General features: G+C 38.2%; 1 protein-coding gene and 1 pseudogene across 4 annotated transcripts in view; both read left to right on the top strand.

Moving 5' to 3' along the window:
* The window catches only part of MGAT4D (MGAT4 family member D), a 51,217-nt gene that overhangs the window by 3,627 nt on the left and 22,131 nt on the right, over positions 1–25,459 (top strand). For 2 of the 4 annotated variants that reach the window (XR_003520849.1, XM_027599234.1), the window contains exons 2-6: positions 10,160–10,318; positions 12,260–12,397; positions 17,127–17,260; positions 20,089–20,135; positions 24,669–24,782. Coding sequence is in view for 1 of the 4 variants with exons in the window: in XM_027599234.1 (XP_027455035.1) it covers positions 10,160–10,318; positions 12,260–12,397; positions 17,127–17,260; positions 20,089–20,135; positions 24,669–24,782 (592 nt within the window). In the remaining 3 variants the exon portion in view is untranslated. The remainder of the gene's footprint in view (positions 1–10,159; positions 10,319–12,259; positions 12,398–17,126; positions 17,261–20,088; positions 20,136–24,668; positions 24,783–25,459) is intronic. The other 2 variants (XR_003520850.1, XR_003520851.1) reach the window with 2 other exon arrangements.
* On the top strand, positions 22,655–22,766 carry LOC113926138 (annotated as a pseudogene).

Here is a 25,459-nt window from a genome sequence, read left to right as displayed (position 1 = left end):
GCAGCACTGTTGAAAAGTGAGAATGTGAGAATTTGTATGAGACTGTAATAAGTCAAAGATTCACATTGAAATCTCTGGTCTAACTACTAAAATAATCGTAAAATAATGCATAACAATATCACTCATTATAGTTAGTGCTCCAAAAAGGAAATTACAGTATTTTCTGACTGGATATAAAACATAACCAAACTTGATGATGTTTACAAGAGATACATTTAAATTTTAAAGATAGAGAAATGTTGGAAGAGGGATGGAAATGTATATACCAGCAACCTGATCCAAAAGAAAGTTGATGTAGCTTATATTAATATCAGCAAAATAGACTCTAAGGCCAAGTGCAACATAAATGTTGAATAAACATGGCAAGAACTTCATTAGCAATCAAAGAAATGCAAATTAAAAACACAAGATAGCATTTCATACCATTCAGATTTTTAAATTTAGGAGATAAGACATTTGGTGAGGATGGGGAAGTACAGGAATTTGCACACACTCCCCTCGGGAGTGGGGAGTATACATACATACAGTCAATCACTTTCATTATGTGACGTGCATTTCCTGTGTCCTAGCAATTCTGCTAGTCAAGACTGAAATTGGTGTGCAACCTTACCCAGTGGTTTATGGCCACCTCCCCTTGTCACTGATCAGTACCCATGCCATATAGGTTGTTCAATATTTGTTTTTTTTTTAAGATTTTACTTATTTATTTGTCAGAGAGAGAGAGCACAAGCAGGGGGAGCAGCAGGCAGAGGGAGAAGCAGGCTCCCCACTGAGCAGTGAGCCTGACACAGGACTTGAACCCAGCACCCTGGGATCATGACCTGAGCCGAAGGCAGATGCTTAACTGACTGAGTCATCCAGGCCTCCCAAGGTTGTTCAGTATTTAAAATAACATCGCTACCACCAGATATATCAAAGGGAAACTCTTGAATATATCAATCTGGTATATTTTTGGTAGCATTTTTTATAATTGTTCATCAACAGAAGAGCTAAATGTGTTACTGTATATTCAAAACAGTGGAACATTTAACAGTAGTGGAAGTGAATGGACTAGAGCTTGACTTATCAGTATGGATGGATTGCAAAAACATAAATTAAGCAAAAGAAGCAAGTACAGAAGAATGCATATAAGTATTATTTATTAATAGCTAAAAACATATGAGTCAGCTTGCACAAGTGGTAAAACTTGAAAGAAAAGCAATGGAAGATTAATACAAAATTCAGAATTCTGCTCATCTGGGAGTAAGGAGGAAAGGGAACATAATCTTGGAAGGAAACAGATGGACTATTTAAGGCTAGGGTAGTAGTGGATTCATGGATGCTCATTTTTATTGTTGTCTTTCAAACTATTTTATATGCTTTGTAATGCCTGAAATATTTCATCATAAGACCTAACGCATAGAGGGACCACTCAAAGGGAGTTCAAAGGGTGTTGTTCGTAGTGTGATTTGATTATTGCAAAATATATGTGGAGTGGAATAATCCAAAATATATTTTACCTTCATCTCCTACCAACTGCCTCGGATAGTCTTTCTTTGGAACCACTTTGGGTACAAATAAATGAATAATAAATTTGAAGTGGTCTGCCAATACTTCAACCTCATGCCATTCATTCCCCTTTCTTTTGACCCCCTGAGTGAATTACTTGCTTTTCCCTCAGTACGCCATACCATTTCATACTTATGCATTTATGTTGTTATTTTCTTAGTTTGGAATGCCCTTCCCTTTGCTGTAGGGCGGCATTCTGTACATTCTTCAAGTTCTTAAATATCCCCTCTTCTCTGAAACCTTTTCCCTTGTCCCTCCCCCACTCCTCAGTCTTCCTTACTAGTTAAGAATTTCTGCCTCTCTCTGCCTGTGGCACTTGAGCATAACTCCATTTTCACAATTATATTAATTGGTTGTTTAAATACATGCTCCTTCCTCCATCTCTTGTCAGGTAATTTAGAGCAGGAACCTGACTTTATCCATGTTTACCTGTCATATAGCTCAGTGAATAACACATGGTAAGTATTAAATGGCAGAAAGAATGCACACCCTGTGATGCTTCTCATTGCTGGAGGGGTTTAGTGAATGAAATGGGGTGGAAGAGTCAGGGCATGGCCATATGGGATAAGACCTTGTATGTTAAGGCAAGTAGTTTGGACTTAATTCAGTAAGCATTCAGGGAATCATTTAAAGTCTTTGAGCAGTGTTTCCAGAAGATTAATTGTGGATTGGAGGTGAGAGACTAATTAAGAGACAGTTAAAATAGTGTAGCTAGAGGCAGTAATGACCTGAACTATGGTAAAGTCAGTGATGAGAAAGATAAAACAATTAAAGAGATCTATAACAGTGCTTCTTAAATTTTAACGTGTATACCAATCACCTGTGAATTTATTAAAGCACAGATTCTGACTCAGTAGGTCTGGGGAGAGGCCTGAAATACTGCATTTCTTTTCTTCTTTTCTTTTTTTTTTTCTCTTTTTCCTTTCTTTCTTTTTTTTTTTTTTGAGAGAGAGAAAGAAAGCATGCGTGCATGTGAGCGAGTGGGGGAGGAGCAGAGGGAGAGGGAGAGAGAGAATCTCAAGCAGACTCCATGCTCAGCGTGGAGCCCAACACGGGACTCTGTCTCACAACCCTGAGATCACAACCTGAGTCGAAATCAAGAGTCAACACATAACTGACTGAGCCACCCAGGCACCCCAAGGGATACTGCATTTCTAATAAGCTCACAGCTGGTGCCAAGAAACCGCTGTCCAATATGGCAACCCCTATCTAGGTGACTGTCGAGCACTTGAAATATGGTTAGTGTAACTGAGAAAATGAATTTTAAATTTGGTTTAATTTTAACTAACTTAAACTTAAATATAAAGGCTGAAGCAGTGCAAAATATTTATCCATTAAGCAAAATTTTATTGTTTTGGTAAGACTGCATTTCACTATTAAAATTTTACATGTGAATTAAGATGTACTGTAAGTATAAAATATACACAGGATTTAGCATTCATAGTACAAAAAGGAATGCAAACTATTCCATTAGTTACTCTTTATGTTGGTTACATGTTGAAAAATATTTCAGATATATTGAATTACATTAAATATATTCTTTACAATTACTTGTTTCTTGTTACTTTTTTTAAATGTGGCTACTAGAAAATTTAAAATTACAAAGGTATCTTACATTTTATTTCTACTGGATAGCGGTGTCTTGGATTCTTGCTGTGAGAAACAAAGGTCAGTGGTACTTAGGATCTCACCTGGCCCCTTTATTATGGGCGGAAGTCACATTGGCCCATTGCACCCATGGACTGGTGTTTGTTTTCACAATTTCACCACACTTGATTCAAAACATCAAATTATTGTTTATTTCAAACCTTTGAAACATAGTTTTATAACATCTCACCCTTGCAAATACCTAAGTGAATATGAAAGTAATTAAATATTTGAAATAGAATATTGTTGAATAGAATTATCAAGTAAAATTGTATAAGAAGCAGATGTAAGACTAGGGAATATATCCTTTAACTTTTTTGCATGGTTGTTTTCTGCAAATACTACTTCCTCTAGAGAAAACTCTGTTTTCATGTTTACCAAGTTGATCCCTCAGGGACTGACTTAAAACATTGTGGAAGCTTAGCTGTGTTGCATCACCCGTGATATATTAGCTTCAAACACGATTCAGTTTGCAGAGAGAATATTACCCCAGGAACCCCAATAAGATAGGGTTATACTGGTGAAACTATGTCTACTTCTAAAGTTTGTCGACATCTTTAAATAGTATCCATTTTATGAATATTCAAGATTTATCTGGGATAGTTGCAGTTCTTTTGATTAAAGCACAGTTCAGTTTAAAAATCACTCAGGGCGCCTGGGTGGCTCAGTCAGTTAAGCTCTTGGTTTCGGCTCAGGTCATGATCTCAGGGTCATGAGTTCGAGCCCCACATCAGGCTCTGCGCTGGGTATGGAGTCTGCTTGGATGCTCTCTCTCTCCCTCTCCCTCTGCCCCTCTCCACCACCCCCAAAAAAGTTGTCCCCCTGCCCTGTCTCTAAGCCCACTGGTCCTGCTTTCTCCTGAACCGGCTCCAGCTAGGCTTTCACTTCGCTGGGGACTGCACACTGCTGTCTCATGGCTCCCGCCCTGTCCTCACCCTCCTTGTCCTATTCAACAGCACTTGACAGTTGATGCCTTTCATCTCCTTGACACATTTTTCTCACTTGGTTTCCAAGGTCTTGACACACACCCGAGCTTCCTCCTGCCTTACCAGCTAATCTGTCTTAGCTTTGTTACTGACTTCTCATGTGTTCAACTTTGTTACTGACTTCTCATGTGTTCACCCCATAACTTGGGGTGCCCCAGAATTTAGTCCTTGGGCCTCATCTCTTCTCTGTTCATCCTCATTCTCATAGTGATCACCTGCTTCTTACCCCAGGTCTCTCTAAGTGTCTGTGGCCAGGCCAGGCCAGTTCTCCTGCCAGACCCACACATGGAGCTGCCTACTGAGATGTATGATAAGCATCTCAAATCTAACATGTCTCAAACCACACAGACTCCTAATATTCACACCGAAACTTGCTCCCTTCATCTTCTCCATCTCAGTAAATGGCTACTCCTTTCTTCTAGTTGCTCAGAATATCATTGCCTCCTTTTTTTTTTTCCGTATCCCACATTTGATGTCAGCAAATCCTATCTTCTTTATCTTCAGACTCTATCCAGAATTAAACCATTCCTCAGCACTTACCCACCAACAATCTTTTCTAAGCCACAGACGTCTTTCCTGATCGCCCTTCTTCAGTCTTAGTTTCCCCAACTCTGTTGTTCACATGGCAGATAGAAGGATCCTGTTCTGGTAAGTTGGATTATGTGGCTCTCTGCCTATAGACTTCTATTGGCTCCCCGGTTTGCTTAAAGTAAATCTAAAGTACTTACAAAGGTGGCTTTGTAATTTCATCACCTACAACTCTTCCTGTCATTCATTTTGCTTCAGCCACACTGGTCTCCATGCTGTTTCTGGAGATAACGGGCACCCTCCTGCCTCAGGGCTTTTGCACAAGCTCTTCTCTCTGTACCAGAGTTACCTGCAGCATTCTTTCATTTGCTTTGTTCTTGTCTGTGCTCACATGTTATCTCCTCAAGCCTTCTCTGATCACCCTGTTGACAGTTAAAACCTCCCCCCACCATCAACACTCTGTATCCTTTTTCCCTGCTTTATGTTTTTTTGGTACTTATAAACATATGATTCACTTATTTCTTGTTTTTTCCATTCAGTAGGATGTAAGTTCCAAGGGGGCCAGGAGTTCTGTTTTGTGCATTGTCATATCCCCAGGACATGTAACAGTATTTAGTTTAATAAATATTTGTTGAACAAGGGAATTAATTGCATGGCCAGGCAACTGTTCTGGCTGGTGACATATAGAAGGCCCTGAGAAGAGCATTCCTTCCCAAAGAAAAACTCAGGCTTTGCTTGGAATTGTAAATGAATTCTGAACTCTCTGTCACAGTGTTTTAGGAAGGAACAGAAAATTGCTTTTACTCTTGACATCCCCCTCTCTACTGAGACCAAATGGTTGATCTATAGCCATGTATTTCCATCTGTAGAGAATAGGCAAAAATCCTAGTATTGTACTGTGAGGGCAATGATGACCAACACAAATTGCCAACCAGTACACTGATAGGTGCTGGAGACCAACCATTGCTTCAGCTAGATTGATTCTGGGGCCCAGATTAGGAGGCCTTCAAGAGGTTGCAGAGAAAAAAATAGTTCAGAGCAGCAAGTCCTCCATCTTTTCCTTACTGAGTGATTTATATGTACAGATTAAATTGTGGCTTGGATCCAGCAGTGCCTTTTCACTCTTGTCATTTTTCATTCACTCTTGTCTGGCCTTTCCCTGGAGGTGGATTGAGGGAGGAAACTGTATATCTTGTGCCACCACCCACTCGCTAGTGAAGACTAGACATGTAGATCCTTGAGTTCTGCTGGTTGTATCTTAACAGGCTAGGGACTTGTGCAGGGATGGGGCACAAGGCTCACTGCGAAAGACTGCAAGAGGTCTTCATAATTACAGGATTCTCTGTAATGGTTAGTCAGCCAGTTGGGTCTTTCCCTAAACCTCCACTGCCCTGTTTCAGCAAGCCTAACTATGCATAAAATCTGAATCTACATGTTTGTGTGTGTACCCCATTGATGGGAGTCCCTGTTGGCAGGATACTCCATATAATATGAAATTGTTGCATTTGAGAGATTCAGTGACACAGAACTGGAGATGGAGAGGTGTTGTGAGAGACCCTAGAGATGGAGCTGGCCACTGTGTGAGGACTGGAGAAGTGGGGCCCCCTCCAACCCAAGCGGGAGAGACAACGTGTCTTGTTAGAGAGCAGTGAAACAGCAGGTTTAATTTCCTCTGTTGTATCTTGGGGTGGATGATCCATTGAGGCTTGGCAGAGAAATACCAGGATATTATAGTTTATTGGTTGCTTCCTGTCCTCAGTAGAGTAGCTCAGGCAAGACACAAGTTTTGTTCCAAGCTGGCCTATCTGATGGATGTACAGTGGCCAGCAAGATGGATATACAGTGCTGTCAGGAGGGGCCGAGTCTGCCCATGGCCAGGGATTCAAGACCTCTGCGAACCACTTAGGCACCTGCTGGACTTCAAATTCTGAACCCTCTGCCCAAGGCTAAGGCTAGTGTGAGCCAAGGCAGGGAGGGAAGGACACAACAGAGATGAGACTGGGAGAGTTTTTATCACTACATTTTCTTACTCCATGTTATAAGTCAATCTCACTTTTGCTCTCAAATCTATAACACCAGCCCTAATCTCTCCCTTGAACTTCAGAGTCGTAGAGCCAAATGTTTGCCACATATGTAGATGCCTCATAAGCATCATCACGGCTCCTTTTCCTGTTTTCCCAATTCAGACTGAAGAAATCTGTAGTCATGTCGGAAACCTAGTAGGGATTCTAATCTCTTTCAGTCAGTTCAAAGTCTTTTCAATAAAAGCTCTTAGATGTTTTTCATATTATCCCCTATTTCCTAATCCTTTCTGCCCTAGTTTATTCTTTTACCATCTCTCACATGAAACTACTATCAATTTAGGTTCCTAACTAGTGGTTTCTTTGGCTTTAGTTTTGCCTTCCTGAAACAACCTTCAATATGGCCACCAGAATGATCTTCCTAAAACGCAGGTTGCGCCTAGTAGTCTTCAGCTATGTTTCTTTTTTTTTATTAAAGATTTATTTATTTATTTATTTGAAAGAGAGAGAATGAGAGAGAGAGAAAGAGCACATGAGAGGGGGGAGGGTCAGAGGGAGAAGCAGACTCCCCTCCGAGCAGAGAGCCTGATGCGGGACTCGATCCAGGGACTCCAGGATCATGACCCGAGCCGAAGGCAGTCGCTTAACCAACTGAGCCACCCAGACGCCCCTTCAGCTATGTTTCTTGATTGAAATACTTGTTCCCGTGATAGCCAATAGTGCTGTTCCAAGATATATAAAGTCACCTGAAAAAAACGTTGGGAGGAGGGCAGAACATGACTCTGTTATCTTTATATTAAAACAAATACATCTTAACTAGGATTATTGTGGTGATCATTTCATAACATGCAAATATCAACTCATTACTTGGCACACCTGAAACTGTTATATGTCAACTATGCCTCAATTAAAAAATAAGTAAATGAAAATCCATGAACCCTAAACCAAAACAAAACAAATATGTACTGTAGAATGGGCTACAAAATTTGCACATATTTTATTTTTAAATTTTATTTATTTATTTATTTATTTATTTATTTATTTATTTATTTATTTATTTATTTGACAGAGAGAGACACAGCGAGAGAGGGAACACAAGCAGGGGGAGTGGGAGAGGGAGACGCAGGCTTCCCGCAGAGCAGGGAGCCCAATGTGGGGCTCGATCCCAGGACCCTGGGACCATGACCTGAGCCGAAGGCAGACGCTTAATGACTGAGCCACCCAGGTGCCCCTTTGCACATATTTTAAAGAAACTTCACTGAAATTTCATGACTGGGGGGTGCTATTTCATGTTATGCCTCCACCCACATCCCTTTTATTCAAATTTACTGCCATTAGAGGTTTTTTTTAGAAAAAAGGTTTGAGAAACATAGGTGTAGGGGAGTGTTCAAGCTCTTTATCATAACTTATCAAAAAGATCCGCAGAACCAGATTCCTCTTTTAACCTCTGAATTTTCCCCTGTTATCCCTGAAATACTGAATAGCTTCTAGGTGTGTAGGACCACGTTTTTGAAAGCCTCCTCGCCTTTCCCACGGCAGTGCTCCACATAGAACACCTGTCTTTGCTTCCCTTGATTGCCTCACTCACACTGCCCCCAGAGTCCCCCCGGGCAGCGCATCCTCCAGATTCCTCCTCTGAGTTCCTGCCCTCCCCCTCCTAAGCTGAATGGATCCTGCCCTCTGTGCATACTATTATCACTAGATGTCAGGGCTTGCAGCCTTGTTTTACTGTGTCCATGTTTCCTTCACGGGGACACCTTTCATTTCATTCTCCTAGAAGGGCCATTTTCAAGTGACCTCTTGGACCTTCTCTCAGAAGATAGAGTCATCTGAATGGTGAGATGGGTCAGACCTGACTTCTGTGGGCCAATACATGGACAGGGAGGCGGAATAGCTTCCTTGAAAAGGCAACTTGGGCCATCTCTGAGCTCTTTCTCTCATAACATCTCTTATGTACTCCCTGAAAGAAGGGCCAGCTCCCTCTACTTTTTCCTCCAAAATAGTAAGCACATGTGGCAAGTCATCCCCTTTGTGGGTATGGCCCCACTGTGGTCCAGTTGCTCTTTCAATAATGGGTGGGAGTAAGTTAACTTGGGTAGGGAAATAGGACATCCCACTGCACTTGGCAACATACCCATTGTCAGACATCCCCCAATAAAACTGATAGTTACTGTTTGCGGCTGGTGTTATCTATGTACTCCTAATAAGTTAAAACCCAAGGAGAAGGAAATCTGTAACATCCAAAATATCACAATGATTTAAATGACCAGTTAAGTTAGTTCTACCAATTAGCCTATAAACTTCCTAAAGGCAAGACTACCGTATCTTTTTTTATTGTTGTACTTCCCTTGGCACAGAGTACTTGGCAAATAAAAGGTGCTTAGTATTTTATTTGTTAATTTTTTTCTGATTATAGAAGCAATGTAACATGATTCTAGAACAAAAGAATTCTAGGAAATAAAAACTGATCCAGCAAACTAAAGATTTTATATTAACAAAATACAAACTTGTGTTCTTACTCTTTTTTACTATCTGTATATGTGTTGTTTTACAAAAAAGAAATGATTTTATACATAGCTTTGTTTTTAAAAAACAATTGTTTGTACAACATTAAATATTCTATAAGATGATTTTCATAGCTGTATAGTATTACATTGGCAAATGAATAAAATGTAGCCTATTGATAAATAATATTTGTCAGATATTTGTCAAAGCGGTTTTTTTCATGTGCTTTGCCACATGGCTTATGTGCATTATTGTATCACTTCTTCCCAACTCTGGGGCAGGGATTTTTATAAATCCATTTATACGTGAAGGAACAGAAGTTAACAAACATAAAATAGCTTGTCCAAGATGACACAAGTATTAAGTGATGAAATTGGGATTCAGTTAATACATGATTTAACCCCCAAGCCACTGTAACTTTTAAAAAGGATATTCTGTAATTTATTTAGCATATGTCCATGTTGAGCATTTAGGCTGTTTCTGATTTTCTTATAAGGATTAATAATGCTGCTGCCTGTGTTAGACATCCTTAGAGCCAAATCTGTGTATATATTTCTGGTTATTTTCTTCAGATAAATTCTTAAAAGTGAATTTTTTGTCTCAATTGGTTTTTCCCTCTAATTACAAATCTACTATGTGCACAAAATGGAAAATTTGGAATATATAGAAAAGCACAAAGTAATTAAGCAAAAACCGTTTATAATAGTTCCACTTCCAGATAGTACTGTTTTAACATCCCACTCTTTCTCCAGCCTCTTATGTGTATTGTATAGACATATATATATAAACTGTGTACCTGTATATATACACACAGTGTTACAGCTATGTTGAAGCATATATTTTATTTTTTCGTTATATATTACAGAAAATTTTATGATACCATTGCTACATATATAAATATATACACATATGTTTTCCTTGCAGGTAATCAATTAATTAATTGTAGAAACCATATTTTGGAGTTTAAGGAAAAAATGCTACATTTAAAAAACAAAACTGAAAGAAACCGCCAAGAACTGACCAAAGCCTTGAGTAAAATGAAGTATGAAATGACACAGAGAAAAAATATGTCCATAAACTTAGGTTTGTGTTGCTTTTGTTTTTGTGGGTGGTGGTTTGTTTGTTGGTCTTGTGTTTTGTGTTTGGGAATTTAGATTTTGTGCTTTGTGATTTGAGAACACTTCTCCCCAACAAATATAACTAAATTAGTTACTTGTTCTTTTATTGTGAGACATACAAAAATTGGGTAAGAGACAACACTAATATACTTCCTCTCCTCTGGAGCTCAGAAATGGTCTTCCTGTGTTTGCTGTGTGACCCGCACCACCGTCGTGACCCATCCGCTAGGTGGGCCAGAACCCTGAGTGTCACTCTGACGCCCCCGCCCCGCCTCCTCTTGCATATTCCCATTTCAGTCAGTAAGCAAACCTGTTGATTCACAATCTTATGTGTCCACAAATCTGTCCACATTTTCCCATCACCATCTCTGCTGCTCTAGTCAGGCCGCCTTCATGCCTCGTCTGAATGACTGCTAACATACTTCTGTTTTTTCTCTCTCCCCAGACTTGTCCCCGCCTGTCTATTTCCACTGTAGCCAAAGTGAAGGCTCACTATCCTGTGTGTCATCCTGCAGTGGCTCGCACTTCTCCAGGATAAAAAGTCCTGCCTCTGTTTCCCCTTTTGTAGTCAGGTAGTCCTTACTCTTAATACCTTGCAACCACTAATCAGTTCTCTGTTCTTAGAGTTTTCTCTTTCCCAGAATGTTATTCAAAGGGAATCATACAGTGTGTAATTCTTGGAGACTGACTTCTTTCACTTAACAAAGATTCATCAAAGTTATGTGACGAAATTTTTTGTTGACTTTATATTGCTGAGTAGCCTTTGATTATATGGATGTACAGTGGATACAGTTTGTTTATCCTTTTACCAATTGAAGGACATTTAGGTTGTTTTCATTTTTTTGGCAATTACAAGTACATGTTACTGTAAACATTCATATACAGGTTTTTTGTATGAAAAGAATTTTCTTTAAAGTGTATATATTTATATATACGTATATATATCCTGAATACATTTCATATAGATATGTGATTTGGAAATGTTTTCTCCCAATCTTGGCTAGTCTTTTCATTCTCCTTATGGTGTCCTTCAGAAACCAAACACTTTTAATTGTGAAGTTCAATTTATCAATTTTTCTTTTTATATAATGTTTTTGATATTACCTTTAAGAATTCTTTACCTCTCTCAGGGTCACGAAGATTTTCTTTTATGTGTGTGCTTTGAATTTTATAGTTTAGGTTTTACATTTGGGTCTCTGAAACTTTTGAGTTGGTTTTTGTAACTAGTGTGAAGTACGGGTCAAGATTCAGTCTTTTTCATGTGAATGTCCAAGTATTCCAAGTATTCTTTGTCAAAAACGCTGTCCTTTCCTGCATTGAATTGCCTTTGTACCTTTTCCAAAAATCAGTTGATGATATTTATGTGGATCTATTTCTGGATTCTCTATTCTCTTCCATCGGTCTGTGTATCTTTTTTTAATGTAATACCACACTGTCTTGATTACCATATTATATATTATGAATTATATAGGGTGTGAGTCTCTAATTTTGCTCTTCTTTTTCAAAATTGTAGAGGTATATTCAAATGAGTGGTACAAGTAGAATCATTAAATGTTGAGCTACAAAACAAAGTTATAGAGATACCAACCTTAATGTGGTATTAATCAAAATAGCAGATCAGATCAATTATAGCATGTTTCAGTTATACTTCATTTAGAACTGACAGTTCTGTTAGTCTCTGGTTATGTAGCTCATAGTGCTAGGCTTAAATATTATTTTTAAAATAAATATGAATCAATAATATTGGAACTATATTTTGTAGCCATATGTTTTAATAGTTCACATTTAATTGTATTTCTCTTACATATTGAATACTAAATCTGTTAATCTCATTATGAAAAATTGTACCAAAGAGAGAAAAATCCCTGTCGTCATGCACTTAGCAACTCTCTTTTTTCTCTTTCAGTTGAGAAGAAAATGAATACATTGGGTAAGAATGAAACAACATCTAATACATTTGAAATCCTAAAGTTCTTTTTTCCTCATCTAAGGAAAGTAGACAGAATTTATCCTGATGTAATCATTGGCAAAGAGAAAACAGGTGGTAAGCAAATTTAGAATTAGAAAATCAAATATAGATATTTTGATCTTTGAGGACATGCTTTTAAGTTTTGTTGTTGTTTGTTTGTTTGTTTTTTTAAGTAGGCTCCATGCCCAATGTGGGGCTTGAACTGAGAATCCTGAGATCAAGAGTTGTGTGCTCTACCGACTGAGCTAGCCAGGAGCCTCTTGTTTTTTTGGATGCTTCTCTAATTATTATTATATTGCTTTTAAGTTTTAATATGTAATCCATTAATATAATACTCCAATACATAGACCACCAGCTTATGTGGCATTAATTTGGACTGCCAGAAATTATATGACTTGGCAGAAAAAAAATAGTTCAATAGATATTTAGAGACTTGAATTCAAATTCAACTTGAATACAGATGTTTTAAAAATAGGTTATTATAAGTCACATATACATTTGACTTATATTAAGCATCTGCTAAGTACCTGGCAACACTTGTCTCCCTTGGTTTTGATCAATTCATTCTTACCTGGTTATCTTCCTATTTCCCCATCTTTCTGGGGACCAAGGTCAGCGAAAGCTTTACAGAAGAGGTGATGTTTGAGCTAATCCTTAAATAATGAATTTAACTTCAGCAGGTATTAAAGAAGAGAGAAAGCATTTAAGTTAGAAGCAGGGATTTTAGGGTGAGTCTCTGAACGCTTGCCATTCTCACAGACCTTGTTTATTCTAATGAGTCACCCCAAGCCAGTGGCAGCCAACTACAGCCCTCAGGCCAAAGCTGCTACTTTACAATAAGATTTTGTTGGAGCCTAGTCAGTGCTCATTGTTACTTGTCTGAGGCTGTTCTCATGCTACAGCGACAGAATTGAGTAGTTTCAACAGAGACTGTATGGCCCGAGAGACAAAAATGTTTATTTACTACCTGGTCCTTTACAGAAAAAGCTTACTGATCTCTGATCTACACGGTTCCTTGGGAATAAGTAGTGTTCCGTAGCACATGCTTCTGCCAAGCTTGCTGAGTTGGGATGGGGGTGCCAGTGGCATTGCTTAACATCTGAGTTCTCACTGTGTTCCATATACTGAGTTACTGTGCTTTCCTTCCTTCCTTCTTTCTTTTTTCTTTTTTTTTTATGTTTTCTCTCATTGTCTCATCTGACCCTCACAACCCAGTACAGTAGGACCTATAAGTATCTCTATTTTACACCTAAGAAAATTGAGGTTTAGAGATACTAAGCTACTTCTTGAGATCGCACTTGAGTCTTAAACTGCATCAGATTCCCTCTTAGGAGTATTTTGAATGTGGCACGTGTATGTACATAGACGTGCATAATGTGTGTGAATACACGAGAAAGTGTGTGCTCCCCCAAAGCTAAAGGTAACAGGAGGAGGAGATGAAAGATATAGGAAAAAAAAAAACCCAGTATGTAGAAACTATAAAATAGTAGATACCAAGAATCAGCATAGCTTTAAATAAACATCAGCAAAGATAAGCAGAAGCCCATGCCAGAGAGTGAAAGGAAGGAGGGAGAGATGTTTGTAATTGGGAAGAACAACAGAACTCTTTTTGGGGTTTTGAGGTGTTGAGGTAACCCAGTTAGCAGAACTGTGTTAAATCTTTTTTTTTCTTTTTTAAAGATTTTATTTATTTATTTGACAGAGAGAGACACAGCAAGAGAGGGAACACAAGCAGGGAGAGCGGAAGAGGGAGAAGCAGGCTTCCCGCAGAGCAGGGAGTCTGATGCGTGGCTCCATCCCAGGACCCTGGGATCATGACCTGAGCCAAGGCAAATGCATAACTGACAGAGCCACCCAGGCGCCCTATAGAACTGTGTTAAATCTTGAATAATTTTCTAACTCCCCAACTATTTCCTGATTTCCACCCATGCTGTATATATTGATCCTCCTTTTGAGCCCTTTGGTGGATTTTCATTGGTCCTTGGGAGGACCAGTTTGCCTATAAACCTTCATTACCAGGAGTAATTGAAAAGATTTTTTTTTCCTGGTAACTAAAAGATCATAGCACATAAAACATTTGTGAAACCACTGAAGCCTATAGCAAGGCCTACTGGGGAATCTGTCATCAGTCTTATTTGTTCTATATTCTGAGTATATTTCAAATAATTTCTGCTCTCTACCCTCTATAACTATTCTTTCAGCTTTCATTTCTTGCCCAGTGTATTGAAATAGACTTGTAAATTGACTGAAGTCAATCCATTCTTCATACCCTCCTCAGAGCTGTGTACTAAAATGCATAACATCATGCTCAACTCTTGCTTAAAATCCTTTAGTGGATCCTCAGTACATATAGGATGAAGCTAGCTCTTTGACATGGTGTATGCACAATAGACTGTATTTTTCAAATCAATTTTTGCCACTTCCCCTCCTTTCCAGCAACCCCAAAACACTTACAGTCCCTGTGAATAAGCCAAGTGATTAGCACATGCAGATCACTGCCTGCAACAAACCCACCACCTCCTGTCGACCGCAACTAACTTCCCCACTATGACTTTTCAGCTTAACTGACAATTTCTTTGTGCAGTCCTCCATGTCCTCAAGTAACCGGCTTCTACCAGGGGAATAGTGGTGGATAAGACAAGACCCTCATCCTCCTACAGACACGTGAGAAGGCAATTACAGTATAGAGTAACTAGTGCTGTGACAAGGGAAATACAAGGTGGAGCAAGTAATCCATACTTGGGGAATTAGGGAAGACTTTCTGGACAAAGTGACATTCACCTGAGTCATGAAGGGTGAACAGAATTAGAATAGACTAAATAGGGAAAAAGCAGGTGATGGATAGTGGAAAAGTAGAGGATGTTCATCCAGGTAGAGAAAAAGAAATAGGAAGGGTCTAACAGCAAAAGGGCCTGGACAAAAAGTGGGGCGTGTGTGCACAATTGGGGCTGGAAGTTATTGTCAGTATGACATGGGGTAGAGCCCAAATAATAAAGAGACTTGGCTATTCACTTATTCACCCCAAGTTTGTTGCCATTATTATGTATTCCAATAACAAATAGAATGATAAGTACTATATGAGATGAAGTAAGAATATGTAGCTGGTACGCCCAACCTAGTTTAGAAAAAAAGTATAGAATCAGCACAAGGAACCTGAAGAAGAGTGTTCTAGGCAAAGAAAGGATGGCATGAGCAAAAGCCTGGAGATGAGAGTCTCCTATTTGGTCATTCTGAGAAGCTGAGCAATGTTAAGTGAGACTGGTTTTAAAGAGAGGATAGTTGGAACGGAAGAGGAAGGTCAGGACCAGGTCATTAAAGGCCTTGTAAATGTTTGTAAACGTGTTCGTTACCCTAAGGCATTCGGAGTCATTTCGGGAATTGCATTTTAGAGTGGATCCCAAAGTTTGAATAGTAAAAAAAATTTAAAAATTCACTCATATTAGAATATAATTTTAAAATAAAAAGTTCAGCATGGTAACAACAACAAAAAAAACCACCCAAAAACAAAAACAACAAAACCCAAAGTTTGAAACTTGATTCCTGCCTTATACCATCCATAAAAATCAATTCCAGATGGACTGTAGATCTAACTATAAAAGGCAAACAATAAACCATCGAGAAGATATTCAGGAGAATGTCTTTATGACCTGAAGATAAACAAAGATTTCTCAACAGGAATCAAAAAAGCACTAACTTTATGTAAGGGAAGAGATGGATAAATTGTACTATATTAAAATTAAGAATTTCTGTTCATCAGGAGGTAAAACATTGAAAAGGGAACCCAGAGTGGGAGATGATACTTGTAATACACATAACTGACAAAGCATTCATATTCAGAATCTATAGAGAGCATTAATAAATAAGAGAAGTCCAGAAAACTCAGAGGAATGGGTAAGAACTTAAACAGGAATTTCACAGAAGAATGTCCAAAGACCAATAAACGTATGAAAGTATGTTCGAACTCAATAGTAATCAGAGAAATACTAATTCTTACTGTTGTCACCAAAGTTCAGTAATTTTTTGTTACATAAATGCTTCTCAGTTTGTTGTATATCCAGGGCCCTGACTGTTTCGACAATTTTTTTCTAGTTTTATTATTGCTTTTTTAGGGAGAGGATTTTCTGAGTTCCTTACTTAGCCATTCTAGAAGTCCCATTTTAAAGGTGGGGACATTGAGGCTGGAGAGGCTGTGTATCTTGCCCAAGTTCATATGTCCAGGCACTAGTGTTGAGTTTGGGCAGACTTTACTGATATAATTTTAGTATCTATTTGGATGACATGAGATCTGTTCTCCCAGTGTTCCAGTCAATAGTGGTCAATACAAGTAACTTAGGGGCATGGATTCATTCCATTAAATCACTTGAAAATTACTTCATACATTTTTTTTCACAGATGAAAATATTTCATAGTATTTTTCCTGTTTTGGATTTCAGCATTTCCTTAGGAAGAGAAGTAGAGAATTCGCCAATGTGTGACATTTTGTACCCAAGTTAGGTAAAAGCTAAAATAAATGGAGAGTGGTTAGTTTTATCTTTTACTACACTGAAACCCTCCAACATGAGAACATCTTGGAGTCTACTTAATGCATTTACTAACAATCCACTGCAAATTGGAATTTGCTCAGGCAGAAAATGAACTTTGTGATAAAAATTAAGAGTAGTTTGGATAATTTTTGTAATATAGTTTCAGACATTCTTTATGACCATATGACTAACCCAAACACAGTAATAAGCATAGATATTAATGATAAATTATGTTTTTCTCTGTGGTTTGAAATGATGATTCCATGCTCCTTTGCCTGCAGTCTCTTTCGCACTGGGCATTTCCACTGTTAACAGAGGAAATCAAAGTTACCTGAAGCAAACACTGAATTCTCTCGTCTCCAGGATGACTCCTTCAGAAGAGAAGGACTCTGTGGTGATTGTCTCTGTCTCAGATGTACGTATGAAAAATAAGTGGCTCTCCTCAGGCCCAACCTGTGGTCTCCAGGTACCCTTCCTCCATGGTAATCACTGTATCGTTTTGGATTTTTCTTCTTAAATTTAAAAAAGCAATTCATAGATGCCTTTTTGGTTGGCAGACAATGTATTTAATACTTGTTTGATACCACTGAGAAGGAACTAAATATGTCAATCTAAAAAGAAAATATAGTGCTTCCATGTGGAGAAATAAGATTGCATTGTTAAATATGTTACTAGGAGCCCTGCATACTACGTAGTACAGAAATTATATTTACAAACAGAATATTAAAATTGAAGCTATAGTAATAAAACCTGCCAGCCCAATAAAAGGTAGGTATACGAATCAAGAGATAATTTGTGTTAACTTAAGTAACAATAACCACCATGAATAGTGAGGGATTCCTTCCTATATCTGAAGGATTGTAGACAATTTTTATATACATTATCTGTGGTCTGCATTACATCCTGTAAAGTAAGTGTAGCTATCCTGATTTTACAGGTGAAGAAACTGGAGCTTATAGAAAGTAAGTAACTTGCCCAGTAATTAATACAGCAGATTCAAATCTATGTCCAATGGCCCCCAAATTTTCTATCTTGCCTTCTAATGCCATGTAAAACGTACATAAAGCACTGTATAAATATTGACACCATAAAACCTTTTGGAGGGGGAATTTGGCAACTTGTGTTAGATTTAAAATGTGTATATCCTATGTATCAGAAATCTCAATTCTGGGAAGTTATCCTAAGGAGATAATCAAGCAGGAATTCCAAAATAATAAAAATATGACAGTATGTACAGTAGTTGAGAACACATACTCTGGATCTAGATTGCCAAGGTTCAAATGCTGGCTTCTCCATTCCCTGGCTTGTGAACTTGACAAGTTCCTTCAGTTTTCTATGCTTCACTTTCGTTCTCTGCAAAATAGTGATGATAATATTACCTATGTCATAGGGTTGATTTGTCAATTACATTAGCTATTATATTTAAAGTATTTAGAATGATGCATGGCATATAGTAAACGTTCAGTAAGTAACTATTTCAAGGATTTTCAATGCCTGATTGCTTTATAAAAGCATAACATTGGAAAACCACCAAAAATGTCTATCAATAAGAGGCTGGTTAAATCCTTGTGTCTACATTGCAATAATCCACAATGCAGTTGTAACCATGGAAAAGAGAATGAATATCTGTATTAACTGACATAAATGACATCCATATCATATTGCTGAGTGGAAAAAAAGTTGTAAAGCATCACATTTAACATCATATTATCTATGTAAAATGTGGTAGATGGAAGGAAGGAGGTAAAAAAGATATAGACAAAATGTATTTAAAAAAAAGAGAAAATGAACAAACCTTGGAATAATGGTCTCCAAAATATAAATAATGTTATCTCCAGATAGTAAGAGTTGGAGGGATCTTTGTTGTCCTTTCTATATTATTTTTTTTTAAGATTTTATTTATTTATTTGACACAGAGAGAGACACAACGAGAGCAGGAACACAAGCAGGGGGGAGTGGAAGAGGGAGAAGCAGGCTTCCCGCCGAGCAGGGAGCCGGATGCAGGGCTCAATCCCAGGACCCTGGGATCATGACCTGAGCCAAAGGCAGATGCTTAATGACTGAGCCACCCAGGCATCCCTGTACTTTCTATGTTCTTGTCTTTATTTGAATTTTCTACAATAAATATGTCTTTGAATGTAGAAAAAACTCAAAAAACAAAACAAGCAATAGAAGAACTAAGAGGAAAACATAAAAGATTAAACAGTCATTCTCTCCAAGTTTAATTTCTTAATATTGAAAGCATATACATAATCTCCGAAATGTTTTGCCACATTTCTGTACGTTACATATTATAATCTTTATTTCTTTGCTGCTGACACAGTGCACATGTGCCTAAAATGTTTAGACCAGTAATAAAATATTAGGGACAAATTTTAAAATGGAATGTCGATTGCTTAAGAAGTGTAACTTTAGTACTATATTTAAGATATAAAATATTTCTGTGTAACAAATAGCTGGTGATTCAATTTATGGCTATCTTAAGAACCGTAAGTACTGTCATAGGGTTATCTGCATCATGATGGATATTTTAAAATAAGCAGTCTGTATACATTTCAGAGTACTCAGATTTGACAATAGAACTGTCATTATTCAAAATTTTTCAGGATTTTATATTAGGAATGTTTGGGGCCCTGAGGCAATATTGTGTAAATACTATCACTTTTGTGAAAGTAAATAAATAAATACATACATACATACATACATACATACATACATACATTTGGGAATGTACTACCGAAAGCTACTTACAGATGAATCTGTCATCAGTAATCTAGCACAGAATTTGATAAAGAGTAGGCACACAAGGTTTGTTGATGGAAGAAAATTTGGGAATCAAGCTGAGTAATACCATCTGGAAAGCTGTGGTCTAATTTTGAAGTACGTTTATTATCCTATAATACTCATAAAATGAAGACATTTTCAAAAAGTGCAGTTCTTAGAAATAAACCATCCCATTTTTAGGACAAAACGGTTTTAGATACATAGGTTTTTGCATACTAATTTTTAAGTGTAAATAATGTGTAGTGATATTTTGTACTGTGACAAAGGAAGAATGAAATCTTTTCAGTATTCACATCAGGTCTTTTAGACACATGGGTATTTTAAATTCTTTTATAAAAACAAAAAATTCTTAGGAAGCAATGACATTCCATACCTAAACTAGAATTATATGTAGCAACCGTATAGTAGCAAAACTATGAGGCATGCTTAATTTCAGTAAAATATTTTTCTCATTTTTAGAGAAATGAAGATTATTTAAAATCTGTTGTTGCCATGATTACAAAAAGGTAAGTACTGTCTGATAAGTTTGAAAATAACTGTTCTTTCATTTTTCTATTTTATTTTTTCTGCCCGATTATATTATTGTATTAGTGATCATATTCATTCTGATGAGTGAGCTGTGTAGAAAGAACTACTTAGGACTACAGGTAGTTCTGAGCTGTGACAAAGTATAGCTTATAACTTTCCCCAATTTTGTAGGTTGTCTGCCTAATAAAATCCACCTTTTCCATGTTGCTATTGTTGTATCTATTCTCCATGAAATCCACTTCCTCTGAGAGAAGCCTACTAGATTATTTCTTAATAATCTAGTTCTTGTGTTCCTTACTGTATGAAGTCACATTCTCCACGTCTGCTTACAATCTCCTGTTGGATGTAGCCTGGGAGATGCGAGCACATAATGATGAGCCAACATGATGTTATTTCTCAAGCAAGATGCTGTGGAATGGACCCAGCCTTTCAGATCTTTATGTTCAAGTGGGTGATACAACTGGTAAAAAACAAATCACAACCAGGAAGCTGGTGTTTCATATTGGTATGGGGAGGGCAGTATGAGAACACGTAGAGGGTGAAGTCTTTCACTCTACCTGCAAGATATAAAGAAAGTAATAATTGAGCTGAGTCTAAAGGTATAAGTAGACACTCTTAAAGCAGATTAAAGGAGAAAGGGATGCCTGGCAAATAGAATTGCTTAAGAAGGCAGAAAGGCCAGAAAGGCGCACACTAGATTTTTGGAAATATGAGTGTATCCTGGAGTATGGACGTTTGAGATTAAGGAAGCAGTATCAGTGGGAGTTAAGGCAGGCTGTGATAAGATCCTGAAGAGCTTTGGGTAACATGCTGAGGATTAAGCACTTTATGCTACAGACCAGGCTCGCAAACATGGCCTCAAGCTGAATCTGGCCAATAGACGTTTGGCTTCGCCAGCAAAGTGTTTGGTTTTGTTTCCTTACCAAGTAGCTCAAGGGGACAAGGCAAAAGTTATTTTCGTCAAAAAAAATTCTAGCTAATAACTGTAGAATGAATAGAATTAGAAAATCACCATTTTGAAACAGCTGGCCCAGGCATGTCCTTCAGTGACATGTGGATGGGGCACTTGATGTGGAAGGTGTACCAGCCAGCACCCAACCAGGAAAACGCTTGGTAATTCAGATAGAGGGAATTCAGTACAAAGAACTGGTCAAAAAGTGTTGACAGGGGCTGAGAGAACAAAAGAGAGGAGATGGGAGAAGCATAAAGGGAGGTGGGGTTTGATGAGCTGACGTTGGCCGCACCTGCTGCAGTGCTGTTGGGAACTGCCCCCCGCCCCCGCCGGGTAGCAGTGCCGTCTCTGTCAGGGCTGGAGCCTCCGCTGACCCCCCACCTCCTGCTGCTCCATCCTGCTTCTGCTGCTGCAGACGTCACCCCAGCCCCAAAGGAGGAAGCATAGCCTCCACTTTACTGCCTTCTAATCTCTTGATGCTGCCTCCCATAGGCAGAACCTACCCGGAAGCCGGCCAGCAAGGGGGTCTGGGGTTGTGGCATGCAGACCCCCTGCCCCTACAGTCCCTGGCAGAGCAGAGTGGGAGAGTGGGGGCTGAGGCCAGAGGGGCAATCTGCAGGAAGGGCTCAGATGCCCCCACCTGAACCTGTTAGCAGTCTCAGCGTCCCTGGAAGTTAGACAGACGTTTTGTGTCTTTTGTTGTGTAGCCAATGAAATACACTCTGAAAAAACTGTAGGGAATTATTGCCCACCACCCTCCAGAATACCATATAACACAGTACAAGACAGAACAGCCTTTTTGTTTGTTTGTTTTTAGTTTCAGAGGTAGAATTTAGTGATCCATCAGTTGGATATAACACCCAGTGCCCATTACATCACGTGCCCTCCTTCATGCCCATCACCAGTTACCCCATCTCCCCACCCACCTCCCCTCCAGCAACCCTCAGTGTGTTTCCTAGAGTTAAGAGTCTCTTATGGTTTGTCTCCCTCTCTGTTTTCCCCTTATTTTATTTTTCCCTGCCTTCCCCTGTATTCATCTTTTTGTTTCTTAAATTCCACATATGAGTGAAATCATATATTTAAGACAGAACAACCTTTAATCTGATCTAAAGTCCAGTTTAGAGTATACACACACAGTGAATAGAGGAAGCAATCTGTAGTAACCACTAGGATGTAGGACATTCTATAGGACAGTTGAGCCAGTTCTATTCAAAAAGATAGTTGAGGGAAAAAGAGAAAAACTGAAATTACTGGTCTGGATAATAAGTTTAAAAAAAGAAGTAAGAGATAACTGGTTATAATGAGAAGATCTTAAGTGGATACTCAGTGGAACCGCCCCGCCTTCACCCATTAGAGACTTGTTAGGGTACTGGGCATATTTGAATATCAGCTGAATATTATGTGATATTAAGTAACTATTCTTAGTCTTATAAGGTGTGGTAATGGCATGTGGTTGTGTAAATAAATGTCCTTTTTTGATTTTGACACTGAAGAACTAAAGGGTGAGAACTGATTAGGATTTGTTTTAAAATACTTCAGCAACGCATCGCTTCTCGGCCTTTTGGCTAAGATCAGGTGTAGTATCTGTTCTTATCAGTTTACTATCTGATACGTCCTCTATCCAAGGACAATATATTAAAATAGTTGAGCAACAAAAAGGGGGCTGTATGGATGAAACAAGTGTGGTAAAAAAAAAATTAATGGTTGTTGAAATCAAGTGATTCGGGATTCATTGTAGTCCCACGTGTGTGTGTGTGTGTGTGTGTGTGTGTGTGTGTGTGTGTGTGTGGTAATTTTCATAATAAAAATTTAAAGAATTGAATTAGACTATTCTCAACAAGTTTGGCCAATGGAGAGAGATGTTAAAACACAGCAGCCTGAGGCAAAGCTTATGTTTGGGGAGGTCTGGAGATGGGGGCACTAGGAGAGGTTTTACATGTGCTCTCATCAAGAGGGAGGGAGCCGATGCACAAGGTCTACGGGGGGCGGGGGGTTGGATGTAAGGTACACATGGAAGGAGGTTTAGGCAGGACCAAGCTAAGATAACGTAGAAAAAAATAATTAGCTTGAGAAAGGAGGGTGAAATGAAAGCATTCCCTCCTTAAAGGATTTTCTTTTCTCTGTGAAAGGAAAATAGTATGTTGAGAATGAGGAATTTATTGGCAGTGAACTTGAACTTGAACTTGAGACTGGTAGGGAACCTTGAAGTAGATGATGTGTGTGGAGTGAGATAGAACTGGGCAAGATTAACTAAAACACCTTTGTATGTCTAGTTTTACCCAAAAAAGATTCCCCAGGAAAAAAATTGCCTCATACTTGAATCCTTAAAATGTTCTCATATTCCAGGATACCCTCTCTTGGTTGCTTTTTTCTGCATAATAAACTGTTTACAGAAGACACATTAATGTGAAATGACTTAAATCTATGCTAGTTTGGTGTCCTTATAAGGTAGTCTTCACGGAATCATTTACAAAGAAGGCAGAGATTTACAAACAATTCTTGGGGATATGTTTTGAAATCTTCTTAGGATGACTTTAAAAAAGAATTACAGTATATGGTTACTTGTGGAGATCACAAATAAAAAACTACTTGACGTATAAAAACACTTATGTTTTGCTATAAAATGTACAAAGACAGTGTCACTAACTAGAAATTTAGTTAGACTCAACCATCATGTGTACCAGAGAACTATGTCAGATGATTCAAAAAGAGAGTCATATTATCTGTCTCTAAAGGAAAACCATTTAAAATGCTCTATCTGGTGTGTCCCATCCTTTACCTTGATGGTACAAGATGTGTATTACGGTTTTTGTGAACAATATTTCGTGCATTTTAATGATTTCCTAGTTGGTCTATAAATATTAACTTTTAAAAATAAAGATTCTAAAAAGCATACATAGTCATCCAATGAGTTGTGGGCAAGAGTCACACTCAATCCTCGCTTGCTGTGAGGAGTCTATAGTTTCAGCAGGCATGATGCTATTCAATGGGACTCTTTTTTTTTTTTAAAGATTTTATTTATTTGACAGAGAGAGACACAGCGAGAGAGGGAACACAAGCAGGGGGAGTGGGAGAGGGAGAAGCAGGCTTCCCGCTGAGCAGGGAGCCCGATGCAGGGCTCGATCATGACCTGAGCCGAAGGCAGACGCTTAATGACTGAACCACCCAGGCGCCCCCAGTAGGACTCTTATTAAACTCAAAACTGTGCACTTTAAAAAAATCATCTAATGTTCTATGCTAACTCGTTAGTTCCATTATTTTGAATCTTTTAGTGTACATATCTGATTGTAAATGTGCAAAAATTTAAAGTGCCTATAATTTTTATGAAAGGAAATTAATTTTATATTGTATATTTTAACTTTTTGTTAGGTTGCTTACTAATTTATAAAAGAAATGTTTTGGCTAAAAAGTATTAGTTTCATAAGGTGGACATCATGTATCTACATGTGAAACAATTCAAATAAAAACGTGGACATGCATGAGGACATTCTTTTTAAGTATTTGTTATTTTGGTAAATTAAATATTGAGTTGCAAGCTTCCATTTACTTCTCTTTACAGATTCAAAAGGCAACTAAGGTCTGGATCCTTAGAAATCATTTCAATACCTGCCTTTTTTTATCCAAACATATCACATGTCAAGGAGTCAACTGACGACTCAGGAAAGTCAGAGAGGTATGACGGATTACCTGAAATAACTTCATCAGACGTAATGTTGGAACCAGTATCTAAGAGATCCCATTTCAAACACAGCCAGCTCCTATTAGCTTGCAAGAGCTGACAAAGTGCAGCACTTCTCAGTCTGCATCCAGCGACGTCAAGTTGGTAGCGTGAAATCAGCCATGGTAGGAGCATTTACACCATGGAAATGGGCAAAAGCACAAATCATGGCTCACCCTTACCCCACTCCCCGAACAGTCAGTTGTTGAACATTTACCACCAGCACACCACTGATTATCTGTGTTTGCTTATTCAGCCAATAATTAGCAAGGGCATAATGAAGGGGTAAAGAAAGCCTGGGGTTATAAATTATTACGTGTACATTCTAGTTCCAGTTTTACTGTTTGCTATAGGTCATCCTAGACAGGTAATTTAGCCTTTGTCTTGGCTTCCTCTGCTTTCCCGTGTGCATAATAAAATCTACATTATACATTTGGAAGAATCATTGTAAGAATAAAATATGATAGTAGTTATGAAAGAATTTTGAAAAAAAGTCTATACATGTATAAAGGATCACTATTGTTTGATTTTAAATGTTGTAGGTATTATAAGAAATGTAATAATTTGGTTCCTCGAAACTTAATAGAGTAAAAGAAATGTCAGAATTCAGAAAAAAGTTGGATCCCAGGAAA

The sequence above is a fragment of the Zalophus californianus genome, chromosome 2 (genome assembly GCF_009762305.2).
Source record: "Zalophus californianus isolate mZalCal1 chromosome 2, mZalCal1.pri.v2, whole genome shotgun sequence".
NCBI classification, from domain to species: Eukaryota; Metazoa; Chordata; class Mammalia; order Carnivora; family Otariidae; genus Zalophus; species Zalophus californianus.
The sequence above is the reverse complement of the archived record's forward strand: the minus strand, read 5'-3'. Positions and strand labels throughout refer to the sequence as shown.